Source organism: Notolabrus celidotus, chromosome 15 (assembly GCF_009762535.1).
Source record: "Notolabrus celidotus isolate fNotCel1 chromosome 15, fNotCel1.pri, whole genome shotgun sequence".
In the NCBI taxonomy this organism is placed as follows: Eukaryota; Metazoa; Chordata; class Actinopteri; order Labriformes; family Labridae; genus Notolabrus; species Notolabrus celidotus.
Genome location: NC_048286.1, coordinates 33,381,372 through 33,393,441, shown reverse-complemented (window position 1 = coordinate 33,393,441; position 12,070 = coordinate 33,381,372). Strand labels below are relative to the sequence as shown.

The following is a 12,070-nucleotide window of genomic DNA, read 5'->3' as shown; positions in this document are numbered from 1 at the left end:
ATTTTAAAACTTAAAATCTGAGAAAAATATTAATTCTGACTTTTTTCTCAGAATTCTGAAAAAAGTTGAATTCTGAGAAAAAAGTTTTAAATCAGAATTTAACCAGAAATGTATCGAAAACCCTGTTGCAAAAAGTTGGAATTCAGACTTTATTCCAATAAAAGAATAACAATTCTGAACGCCAACTTTTTCTTAGAATTTTTAAAAAGTCTGAGTTAGACTTTAATTTAGAAATCTGAGATGAAGATTAAATTCTAACTTTAAACAAGAAATATCAAGAAACCCCGAAATCAGATTTTTAATCTTAGAATCTGAGAAAAAGAATGACTTCCCCCTGGAGTCATGTGACCGAGGTTTCCCCCGCTGTAATCACTGAATCAAGGATTCTCCTCCTCCTCCTCTCCTCATCCATGTTGTCTTTCTGGTCCTCTGAAAACCTCTGACCTGTTGACTCCAGGCCTGGCTCCGCTCATCATGACTTTGGTTTGTTGTTGTAGTTAAGTGAAATACGATCTGGTGATAACACAGAGTGTTTTATTCTGAAAATTAACCGGATGTTTTCATTTTGTTTTGGTGAAACCTGACTTCCTGTCCCGCTCCATCTGCTCTGTTGAGATTGATGTGTCGTGCTCCGGCATCCGGCACAAATAGAAGTCTTGTGTATCTGATCCGGAGGACTCAGACCTGCCGGATCAGAGACGCAGCCGGAACGCATCAGAGCGGATCCAGTGGAAGTTAACACATTGACTAGAATAGAAACTTATCAGATCCGGTGCTGTGACGGGGATCCGGTGGAATTTGGCCGTAGCGATACCGAGCAGACGTAAACAAACTGGTAGCCCACCATCTTGGCGCATGTGCAAAACGTATAAACAAGAATTGCCACGCCCAGAAACGTTTGTTTTTGAAGACCCCACAAAAACGACAAAACAGAGCTCTCGAAAAACTCCACCTTGGAAGGTATTTTTGAAAACCTTTGTTTTCAGTGACCTAAAACTTGGTTTACGTGGATGTAACGACACACGGAGAGAAAAATGATGTTAAAAATATCCACATAATAAACAGATTCAGTGTGAAATGCAGACCATGGTTTGCAGAGGCACATAACCTGCTGCGGACGTTCTGGACTCCAGCGGCAACAGCTACTACTATTCGTCTCATCACTATCACCTCTCCCTCTCTCTCTTATACTCCTCTGTCCCTCTTTCAAGACCCAACACGGTCTCAGCAGATGTGTGTCTAACATGAGTCTGGTCCTGCTGGAGGTTTCTGCCTGTTAAAGGAAGTTTGTCCTTGCCACTGTAACTAGCTAAATACTGCGAGGTGCAATGCTCATGATGGATTAAGGTGGGGTCAGACTGAGTCTGATCCTGTCTTGGTGTTGGGTCTCTGTTCATAATTTGACATAGAGTGGTCTAGACCTGCCCTGTTTGTAAAAGCATCTTGAGATAACGTTTGTTGGGATTTGGCGCGATACAAATAAAGGTTGATTGATTGATTGATAACGTGGTCAGACGATAGCCGGTGGTTTGAATGTCGTCATTGCTCGGTTTGTGCAGCACCAGAAACAAAATATTAAACATGCTCATGAATGAGTCAGCATTTTATATTCTAAGGTATCTGAAGAGTTACCGGTGGATCTGCTCCGGATGAAGTCTTTGGCGGTCACAGTGACGACCAGCAGAACCAGCAGGACGGCCGCCAGGCTGAGGGTCCGCAAAGAGCTGAAGGCCCCGAACCTGGAGAGGAACAAAACACCACAGCATGGATTAAACCAACACTGCTCAGCTTTTCAGAAGACAGAAGTGCTCGCTTGTTGAGTCTCTGAATGATGAGCGTCTTTGTGAATCGACTTTACCGCTACACTCGAGGTTCAAAGAAGAAGAAAACAACCACCACTCTCTTCTGCTTGGAGTGTTTTTACGCAAAACCAAAGTAAATCTATCCACTTATTCTGAAATGTCGCAGTAAGACTGTCCCTTGTGTTGTCTCTGAGACTTTCTGGGGAGGATTTCCTCAAATAAATAAAAGCGTTTAATCAGGATAAGTTCGGTATTCAGCATTTTTTGTAAACATCAAAGAGGATGGCTGGAGTGTTTGAATCCTGTACATTAAATTATGTAATATAATTAGATTCAAGTTACGGGTGGAGTTTGCTAGCCTTCACATTCTGACACAGTAGGTGGCGACATTAAAAACAGAGAAGAAGAACAAGTGCAGCTGCATCAAGCTGACGAGAGAGTCAAAATGGGGTCACCGGTGTGGATGTTTTCACTACGGTAGCTGCAGCTAGCATTAGCATACAAAAAACTAACAAATTCTGTAGAGCTGATTTAACAAAGACACCCGAAGCTGAAAGGGATAAAGGAGACACTTTTTATTTATCTGCAAAAATGTGAAGTTTGATGAAAGATATATTTGCTCTACATCTATCTAAATGGGGAAATTGATCTTTTTCCAGCAATAGCATAAAGAATTTAGTTTTCAAGGAGGTTTATTCTACAAAGACAATTGTTTTCCAGAGGAGGTACTTTTAATTTGACTTTTTTGAAGTAGTTTTGGTTCATGGTGCTTAATGTCACAGTCAGAGAAATATTTATTTTTATGAGATGTAAAATTCAGTCTCTTTAAGTTGTACTGTAGCTTTGTTTCAAGCTAGACATCTAGCTAAAAGTTATACTGCTTTAATTACTATTTTCAGGAGAAAAACACAAAATCGATCAAAATTGTAAATTTAGTTTTTTGTAAAGAAAAAAATCGGGGATTTTATTCCAAGGCCAGATCGCCCAGCCCTAATGTATGGAGAATATAACGCTAACATAAATCTGTATGATACGCATAAAAGGCACATTTTTGTAATTTGAAGCAAAAATAATCAACTTTAAACCTCTGATTTGTTGAATATAACTGTGTCAAATTAAATATATAGACTTATCTTTTATTAAATATCAGTGGCTTTAGTAAATGGAAAGTAAAAGTTACTGTAAGACCTTAAAAAAAAATGTAATTCAGCTCATGATTGATCCATTAATGAGGCTCAACACAAACACAGCTGAAGTGGTGAAGAAGGCCCAGCTGAGAGTTCTCAGGAAGAACAACATCCCTCAGAAGCTGCTGGTGTCTTTCTATTGCTGCTCAACAGAGAGCATCTTGACCTTCTGACTCTGTGTGTGGTTTCTTTTATTTTATTTTTACTTTATTTTATTTCATTTTTACTTTATTGTATTTCATTTTTACTTTATTTTATTTTATTTATTTTATTTTATTTTTACTTTATTTTATTTCATTTTTATTTTACTTTATTTTATTTTTACTTTACTTTATTTTATTTTTACTTTATTTTATTTCATTTTTATTTTACTTTATTTTATTTTTACTTTACTTTATTTTATTTTTACTTTATTTTATTTTATTTTTACTTTACTTTATTTTATTTTTACTTTATTTTATTTTATTTTTACTTTATTTTATTTCATTTTTACTTTACTTTATTTCATTTTTACTTTACTTTATTTTATTTTTACTTTATTTTATTTCATTTTTACTTTACTTTATTTTATTTTTACTTTATTTTATTCTTTTTTATTTTATCTTATTTTATTTTATTTTATTTCATTGTATTTTATTATATTTTGCCTTTATCATTGCTATTATTATTGTTATTATATTATTGAACTATGTTAGTACATTGTTGTATTCCCCTGTAAGCTGCTGTAACAAAATCAATTTCCCCCAACGGGGGACCAATAAAGTATATCTTATCTTATATATATATATATATATATATATATATATATATATCACTTCATTTCGTTGTACTTGTGACAATGACAATAAATATATTTTCTTCAATTAAAGAGAGAAACACTCTAAATTCAAACAGCTGAATAGTTTGATATGTTTCCCTGAGATGTATGTTCAGTCCAAAGTTATAATAATGTTCCTTCAATAACATGAGCTCAGTGTTATTATGATGGGAGTGTGTCAGATATCCCTGCGTCATGATGCCTACCAGATCCCCGTGTTGGCTGCAGCAAACAGAGCTGAGGTCCTGCAGGGTCTCTGCCTCCAGCTGACCAGGCCGGTGAGCCTCCACCCGGCCTCCTCTCCTCGGGGTGCCCGGCTCGGAGGCCCCTGAGGCCCGGCAGCCTCCACCCCGCCGCCCGCAGCTCCTGTTTCCCGGCTCCCCAGCATTGGACAACGACCGGGGCCCCTCTGGTGTGCCGCTCCGCTCCTCCAGCAGAGAACCGCGTCAAGCTGCGGGGAGTGGGGGAGATTGGACTTCCGGCTGTAGCCTATCAAAATAAAAGCAGGGGCGGTTTGTGTAAGGTTTGAAAATAAAAGGAAATACTTCCAGACATGTATCAGTACATTTAATACACATTGTTTTACTGAAGGTGCATTCTCCAGTGTAGAAGAACAAAACAACTGCAGTTCCCAATGTGGCCACAAGAGGCTCAATCCAAAAGTGAGCCAGCCCCCATAAGGTCCCCATTAGATTCAAGATTCAAAGGTTTTTATTGTCAATTTTCACTATATATACGAGACATACAGGAAAAATGAGATGCTGTTTCTCTCTTCCAGCTTTTAAATATCTAAAATTTAAATATAAAATGTAATAAAATACAGTTATACAAAAACAGCCTATGTACACAGGGCAGGTGACAGTTAAAAAAAAGGACAATGTAAATAGATAACAGTGCAATTAAGGTGATATTAAGGTGCAGACAGTGAGGACGCTCTCGATGGTACCTCTGTAAAAGGAGAACACGATGGGGGGTAGGACTTGTGCTCCCTTCAGTTTGTGGAGGAAGTAGAGCCGTTTTTGAGGACATAGGATAAGATGATTTTTTTTTTGACCCCCGCATAAGCACAAATTGAGAATAATTTTAAATAAGTTCAAATAAAAATAAAAACAGATAGATAAAAAAATAAGAATAACAATTTTAAGTATATACTAATGTAAAAAATAAATAAAAATTAAAAATAAGATGAAATGAACGTGGTTACAGTCCAGACCATAAAGCAATTTTGGTGTCTTTATGACTCAAATAAATGTGTTGTATGTTTGTTCTGTGCTTTTCCAACTCTGGGGAGTTAAGATATTCTGACGTTAACTTGAGGACATAATCATAAAATTATTCACAGGAAGTTGAAGTAAATTAAATGTATGGACGGACTATTGAATCTTTACAAAATTCCAACATCAATGGGAGAGTTAAAGGTCTAAATAAAGGGTTTAATCAAGTATTTTAGTTTGAAGTTTCAATGAGAACTTGGCGTCTTCAGTGGTTCTAAACCTGAGGACAGGGACCTCCTAAAGGGGTCACAGGTTAAATCTGTGGGGTACTGTGCTGAGCGGGAATAAACGTACAAGTCTTTAACACACTTTTCCCTAATAATCCCTTTTCACTTATTAAATATGTCATAATATTACATTATTACTTTATTTTAAGACATAAAACAGCATTGTTCGAACCAGCATGATACATTTAATAAATTTGCTTTTTCTCGCCTTTTATTCTGAAATATGAAACATCCCACTTCCGGTCCTCAGTATGATTTTTCTGACTTGATTCATCCTCTTCACTTGTGACTTCAGCTGCTGCCTGTTCTGTGGTTTAGATCATTGACGTCAGTGTGTCATGTATTGCACTGTGTGGTGATATATTGTAGTTTTATACATTATACAGAATCTAATCCTTAAAGGAAACAAGGAGGAAATATAAATATATATATATATATATATACATATACATATATATAAGTCTCTTTATTTATGAATTAACTCCCATTAAAGACAGTATCTGTCATGCAAATAGAATTTAAGAACTTTATATGAATTGTCTTGATCTTTACCTTTTAGGGGCGTCCTCTCTTCCTCAGTTAATCACATATTATGATATATCACATGTGCCACGTGCCGTAGTTTTGTGGTGTTTCCTTTTCTCTCTGTGCTCCCAGCCTCACTGCTGCAGCTGGTGATTTGGCCACACCTGTACCTGATTACCAATCAGTGGCAGGAGAGAGGAAGCAGTCTGGCAGTGGGCCTTTGGCTGTTAGTGTGCGCGTGTGGACGTCTTCCTGAATTTTGCAACTTCAGTGGAAGGAGTGTTTGCTTGAGGCGTCTGACTTTATGTTACTTCTTGTTGTGGTTTTTTGAGTTGATAGTACTAGTTTCTATTTTGTTGTTTAAGAAACAACCTCCTTTAAGTTTTGCTTTAAAGGTTACATATTCTGCTCTTTTTCATCAACATATATTGGTCTAAGAGGTCCCCAAAACATGTCTTTAAAGTTTATGCTCATAAAAACTCTTTGAAATCAGATTCTGGTCTGCCTGTAAACCCCTCTTTTTCAGCACTGCTCAGAACAGGCTGTTTTCTGTGTCTGTGCCTTTAAATGAGAATGAGCTCTCTGACCACGCCCCCTCAGGAAGTGGGTGTGGCCTCGGCTCTCCAGCACGTTGATCTAATGTTTACATGTTGGCTGAATATACACGGCTGCTCACAGACCAGCGTAACTTCAACCCTCTGAATCTGATCCAGAATCTGATCCTGACGGAGAGGCGCCTGCAGGTCGCCGGTTCGATTCCCGGCCGGTCGACCATTTCCTGCATGTCTTCCCCCGCTCTCTACTCCCCTCATTTCCTGTCTCTCTTCAGCTGTCCTATAAAATAAAGACAAAAAGGCCAAAAAATATAACTTAAAAAAAAGATCGTCTTTTTTGAATTGGTGTGTATGTGGTTTTCGGTACTTCCGAAGCCAGCCTCAAGTGGACGCGCGAGGAACAGCAGTTTTTAACACTTCCGCATTGGACTCAATTCTTCAGGCCCCATGTCCCATCTGTTAACATGGAGGAGGCGGGGTTTATGACCTATACTGCAGCCTGTCACTAGGGGGAGCTCTAAATATTTTGGCTTCACTTTTGAGAGGCTGTCATACTGCTCTTTTGATAGTTTTTGACTGAAATGTTGAGATGGAACACACACACACACACACACACACACACACACATGATTAAACATTATCATGCAGACACATTCATGTTGAATGTGCTTGCACGCCCTCAGATCATTAAGAGAGCTGTAGATGTTAGACATTTGTGTGTGTGTGTGTGTGTGTGTGTGTGTGTGTGTGTGTGTGTGTGTGTTGTGTGTGTGTGTGTGTGTTGTGTGTGTGTGTGTGTGTGTGCGTCAGCCACTAATTGGACTGAATTTCCCTGTGCAACAAAAGATCAGGCTCGAAAATTCCAGCTCTGGTTTGTACAGGCTTTGCTTTGTTGTCCCTTCGCCTCTTGTTTGTTCTCTTCTAATGCTGTGTTAACAGTTATCTCTCGCCCTCTCTCTCTCTCCCTCTCTCTCTCTCCCTCTCTCTTTCTCTTTATCTTTCAGTCTCTCTCACTTTCCCTTCATGTGGCTCATCAAAGTTTTTTTTTCATGCCCAAAACGAAGCACCGTTACCCCGACTGCTCAGAGGCCAGATCCACGGAGGACTTCCCACATCAACTTTTAAATCTCTCTCCCTCTCTCTCTCTCCCTCACCCTCTCTCCCTCACCCTCTCTCCCTCTCTCTCTCTCACACACACACACACAAGTATCAGGAGCCTGTTGGACAGCCACGATGAACCCCAGACCTTCAGTGGAGTCAACTGTTGTCACAACCTTCATCTATGGGGGACTTGCCGTGTCCCTCGGTGCTGCGCCTGGACCCGAGCTTGAGGTTGGACTTCTCTGAGGGGGGTTAGGGACTCAGACCAGGATGATGATAGAGCAGCAGGGCACTGAAGATGGCGGCGGTGGAAGTGGAAGAGGAGGTCGCCACGTGGAGGTACTGAACACCGAGGAGCTGGAGTGTAAGATCTGCTACTGTGCGTACAACCTGGGGGGTCGCAGGCCGAAGGTGCTGGAGTGCTGTCACCGTCTGTGCGCCAAATGCCTCGCCAAGATCCTGGATCTGGGTGAGTCACCACCAAACGCCGTGGTGTGTCCATTCTGCCGTTATGTGACCCGCCTCCCAGGTGAAGCGATCAGCAGCCTGGCGGATGATTGTAACCTGGTGGCGGCGCTGACCCTCCGGAGCAGGAACCAGAGGAACATCCAGCTCCACCAGGAGGCGACCACAGAGCTGCTCCTCAGCCCCCGCCGCCTGAGCTCGCTGATGGGAAGCAACCCAGCTATGACCTCCCCTTCCTTCTCCTCCTCTTCCTCCTCCGCATCCTCCTCCACCACCTACTCCTCCATCCGGGGCTCCCCTAACTTTGTAGTCATCACCATCATGGAGCCTCCGCCGGTGCCTGCAGCCACCCAGGACCTCCACCTCCACCAGCAGCGACACGGATCACATGCATTACACCGGGGCTACCGCTCATCCAGTCTGGACTCCATGGCGTCCATCACGCAGAGGTGGACTGTGTGGAACTGTGCGGCCCTCCTGTGCCAGACCTCGGCCCGGGCTCTGGTGTGGGTTCTGGGGCTGCTGTACTTCAGCTCGCTGCCCATGGGGGTGTACCTGCTCATCATGCAGAGGACGACGCTCGGGGTGCTGCTGGTGAGTCTAGTGCCCGCCAGCCTCGTCATGATCATGGTCTACGGGTTCTGCCAGTGCATCTGCCACGAGCTGTGGGACTGCATGCCGCCATAATGGGACCAGATGAAAGGGTTTGCTTCAAACATGTCGGACAATGGGTCTCCAGAGTTCACTAATGAGGATGTTACTGTGTAACACTTTACTTCAATGGGAGGAGAAGATGCTCCTTTTCTTTATTAAAGAGAAGAACATTCTGTACATCACTGATGGAGCTCACAGTTTGGGGCTTTGATTCTTTATACATGTGAATTTTGTGCTTTTTGTAGCTTGGCAGCCGACTAATAAACCCCATAGAGCTAAAAGTTTCACTTTGAGGTCACTTCTGGAGGAATCGGCTCAAAATAATAAATATGAAATCACTGTTTTAATGAGAAACATGAAGGTAATTAAAGAATGTAAAGAATCTTAAACTACAGAGTCCCAAAAAGTTGTTTTATTATATCTTGTGCACATAATATTATCTTGTGGGAGCATGTTAATATCTTGTGTGCATCACACAGCCTATAATGTGCTGTGGTTGTGGTTTTGTATGACACTTAAAATGAGTAGAATTGATGTCTTTGTGTAGATGGGATTCAAATTTAGGCTGGAGAATAACCTCAGGGGAAAAGCTGCCACATCCTAACATCCCTAAAATGTTTTTTCTTTTTCAAAATGATGAAATAAAAATGTTTTTCCTGACACCTTGATGTTGTAGCCATGTGACCCTGGTTAGTGCTCACAGGCGGATTCAGTTTTATTAACGGAGCCCAAATCAGAAATAAGACTAGATTCTAAATAACAGACGGGTAGAATTGGAAAATAATCTCTGAGAAACATCTGATTTGTTCGGTGGCCCTGAAGGTCAATTGCAATAAACAGTCATGATACAAAAGCAAAAAAAAAACAAAAAACTTTTTTTTTTCATAAATTAAAAAAAAAAAAAATCAAGAAACTCAAAAATACTTCACATAATGCAAAAAAAAATCCAGAAATTCACAAACAAAACTAATATTGAGAAAAAAAACATTTAACAAAGCAAAAAGATATCTCAGGAAATGAAAGATAACAACTAAAAAAAATTATTTTGATTGAACGCAAAATTATTTCAGGAAACGGAAAAAAACAACATTTTGCAGACAAAAAAAATTGTGGAATACAAAAATATTTCACGAAACGCAAAAAGCCACATTTTGCATACAATTTTTTTTTTGTTGAATAACAATGTTTTTTCACCAAACGCAAAAAAACAACATTTTGCAGACAAAAAAAAATTTTTGAATACAAAAATATTTCACGAAATGCAAAAAACAACATTTTGCAGACAACATTTTTTAACTGAATACAATTTTTTTTCATCAAACGCAAAAAAAACCCATTTTGGAGACAAAAAAATGTGTTGACTACAAAAATATTTCACGAAATGCAAAAAACAACATTTTGCAGACAAAATTTTTTTTGTTGAATAACAATGTTTTTTCACCAAACGCAAAAAAAAACATTTTGCAGACAAAAAAAAAAATTGTTGAATACAAAAATATTTCACGAAACGCAAAAAGCCACATTTTGCATAAAATTTTTTTTTTGTTGAATAACAATGTTTTTTCACCAAACGCAAAAAAACAACATTTTGCAGACAAAAAAAATTTTTTGAATACAAAAATATTTCACGAAATGCAAAAAACAACATTTTGCAGACAAATTTTTTTTTGTTGAATAACAATGTTTTTTCACCAAACGCAAAAAAAAAACATTTTGCAGACAAAAAAAAAATTGTTGAATACAAAAATATTTCACGAAATTCAAAAAACAACATTTTGCAGACACAAATTTTTCATTGCATACAAAAATATTTCATGAAACGCAAGAGTAACTCATGAAACGTGGAATAATTAATAAAAAAAATATTTTTCAATTGACACAAAATAATTTTCTTTTATAAATCTTTTTTTTAAATATTAAATTTTTTATGAAACATTTTTGTGTTTTGTAAAAATTATTTGAGCGTTTTATGAAACATTTTTGCATTTCATGATTTTTTTTTGGTGTTGAGTAAAATATTTTTGCTTCAAGTAAAATGTTTTCTGTTCATTAAAAGTTTGTGCAGTTGACCTTTCAGGGCCTCCGTAGATTTAAAGGGGAAGTGATGTAATAATTACATAATGCAGGACGACAGGTGGGCCTCTGACACTGAGTGTACAACTGTACACAAGTCTTTAAAATCCGAAGATGTAATGAGGGTAAAGAGGGTGTAACAAAGTCAAACATCTTGGCTGTGGTTGAATTTTTTGAAGGTGAATGATTCAGAAATTAGTCAAAGTAATGAGCAGATTTCATGTTGAAAGCAGGAAAAGAAGCTCCCCACAAAAAAAGAGGGGGAAAGAAAATAGTCATGATTTGATTTTGATGAGTCAGAGCCCATTTTCTGTGGGGAGGTTTGAACCTGAACCACCAGAGGGCACTGTGACAGCTCTGTCATACCCTCTCCTGCTCTTACAGTTAAAGTCTGCTGTCCTCCTTCAGTTGAGAGGGGTCCAGCTGCAGACCTCCTCAGTCAGGCCACTACCTCTCCTCTTCCTCCCAGTAACACAGTCCAGTCAGAGCCTCTCCACAACCTCACTGCCAGCTGAGGAGAAAATAAGACAGACAGCAGAGGTCATGAATCAGAGTTTAATGAGTCTCTAAAGACTCATCAGCTGGTCCAAAACGCTGCAGCTCAAGTGCTCACTAGACCTAGGAACAGAGAGCACATCACTGGCTCCCAATAAAACCTAGACTAGAATTTAAAATCCTCCTTCTGACCTTAAAGAGCTCATAGTGCCCTATTACCCTTCTACACTACGCTCCCAACATGCAGGCCTGCTTATCGTACCTAAAGTCTCCAAAAGTAGTCTGGGAGGTAGAGCCTTCAGTTATCAGGGCCCCCTCCTTTGGAATCATCTACCAGTCACGGTCCGGGAGGGTCCAAACAGAGCAGGTCTAGACCGTACTCCATGTTCTATTATTAACAAAAGACCCATTATCAAGACAGGATAAGACCTAGTCCCATCTGACAGACCGGACTCAGTCTGATCTCAGCATGTACTGACCTCAGAGTCTCCAGTCTGTAGAGGGGACTCTCCTCAAGCTCACACAGCTGCTTCACTCCTGAATCCTGCAGCTCGTTGTTTCTCAGGTCCAGCTCTCTCAGGTGGGAGGGGTTGGACTTCAGAGCAGAGGCCAGAGAAGCACAGCTGATCTCTGACAAGCTGCAGGATATCAATCTGAATAAAAAAGAAATGATGAAGATTAAATATGAGACATGAAGCCAACAGGATCCAGGTTAAACTGTCAAAACACAACATGTGACAAAGAGCTCTCATTAATGTTAAAGTCAGTTATGCTACATTCCTCCAGAGATGAGTGTGTGACTGAAATGTGTTCATATGTGTTGTGTTGCTCCTTAGCCTCTGTGGACCCTGGCTCCCCCCTTCCCTCCTTTGTGACATTGGCTGTTGAATTTGGAG

General features: G+C 39.7%; 3 protein-coding genes across 5 annotated transcripts in view; 1 reads left to right on the top strand and 2 right to left on the bottom strand.

Moving 5' to 3' along the window:
- retreg1 (reticulophagy regulator 1) overlaps positions 1–6,009 on the bottom strand; it is a 32,533-nt gene extending 26,524 nt beyond the window's left edge. The window contains exons 1-3 of the mRNA XM_034703169.1: positions 5,860–6,009; positions 4,013–4,295; positions 1,633–1,739 (exon numbers count right to left, since the gene is read on the bottom strand). Coding sequence (XP_034559060.1) covers positions 1,633–1,739; positions 4,013–4,194 — 289 coding nt within the window. The 5' untranslated portion in view covers positions 4,195–4,295; positions 5,860–6,009. The remainder of the gene's footprint in view (positions 1–1,632; positions 1,740–4,012; positions 4,296–5,859) is intronic.
- The window catches only part of rnf182 (ring finger protein 182), a 73,465-nt gene extending 64,677 nt beyond the window's left edge, over positions 1–8,788 (top strand). For 2 of the 3 annotated variants that reach the window (XM_034703175.1, XM_034703174.1), the window contains one exon: positions 7,594–8,788. In XM_034703175.1, coding sequence (XP_034559066.1) covers positions 7,758–8,639 — 882 coding nt within the window. In that variant the 5' untranslated portion in view covers positions 7,594–7,757 and the 3' untranslated portion in view covers positions 8,640–8,788. Of the gene's footprint in view, positions 1–1,616; positions 2,048–7,593 lie in introns of those variants that run through there. The other variant, XR_004634094.1, reaches the window with a different exon arrangement.
- LOC117826805 (NACHT, LRR and PYD domains-containing protein 3-like) overlaps positions 1–12,070 on the bottom strand; it is a 264,765-nt gene that overhangs the window by 244,392 nt on the left and 8,303 nt on the right. Inside the window, exon 7 of the mRNA XM_034703157.1 lies at positions 11,654–11,827. Coding sequence (XP_034559048.1) covers positions 11,654–11,827 — 174 coding nt within the window. The remainder of the gene's footprint in view (positions 1–11,653; positions 11,828–12,070) is intronic.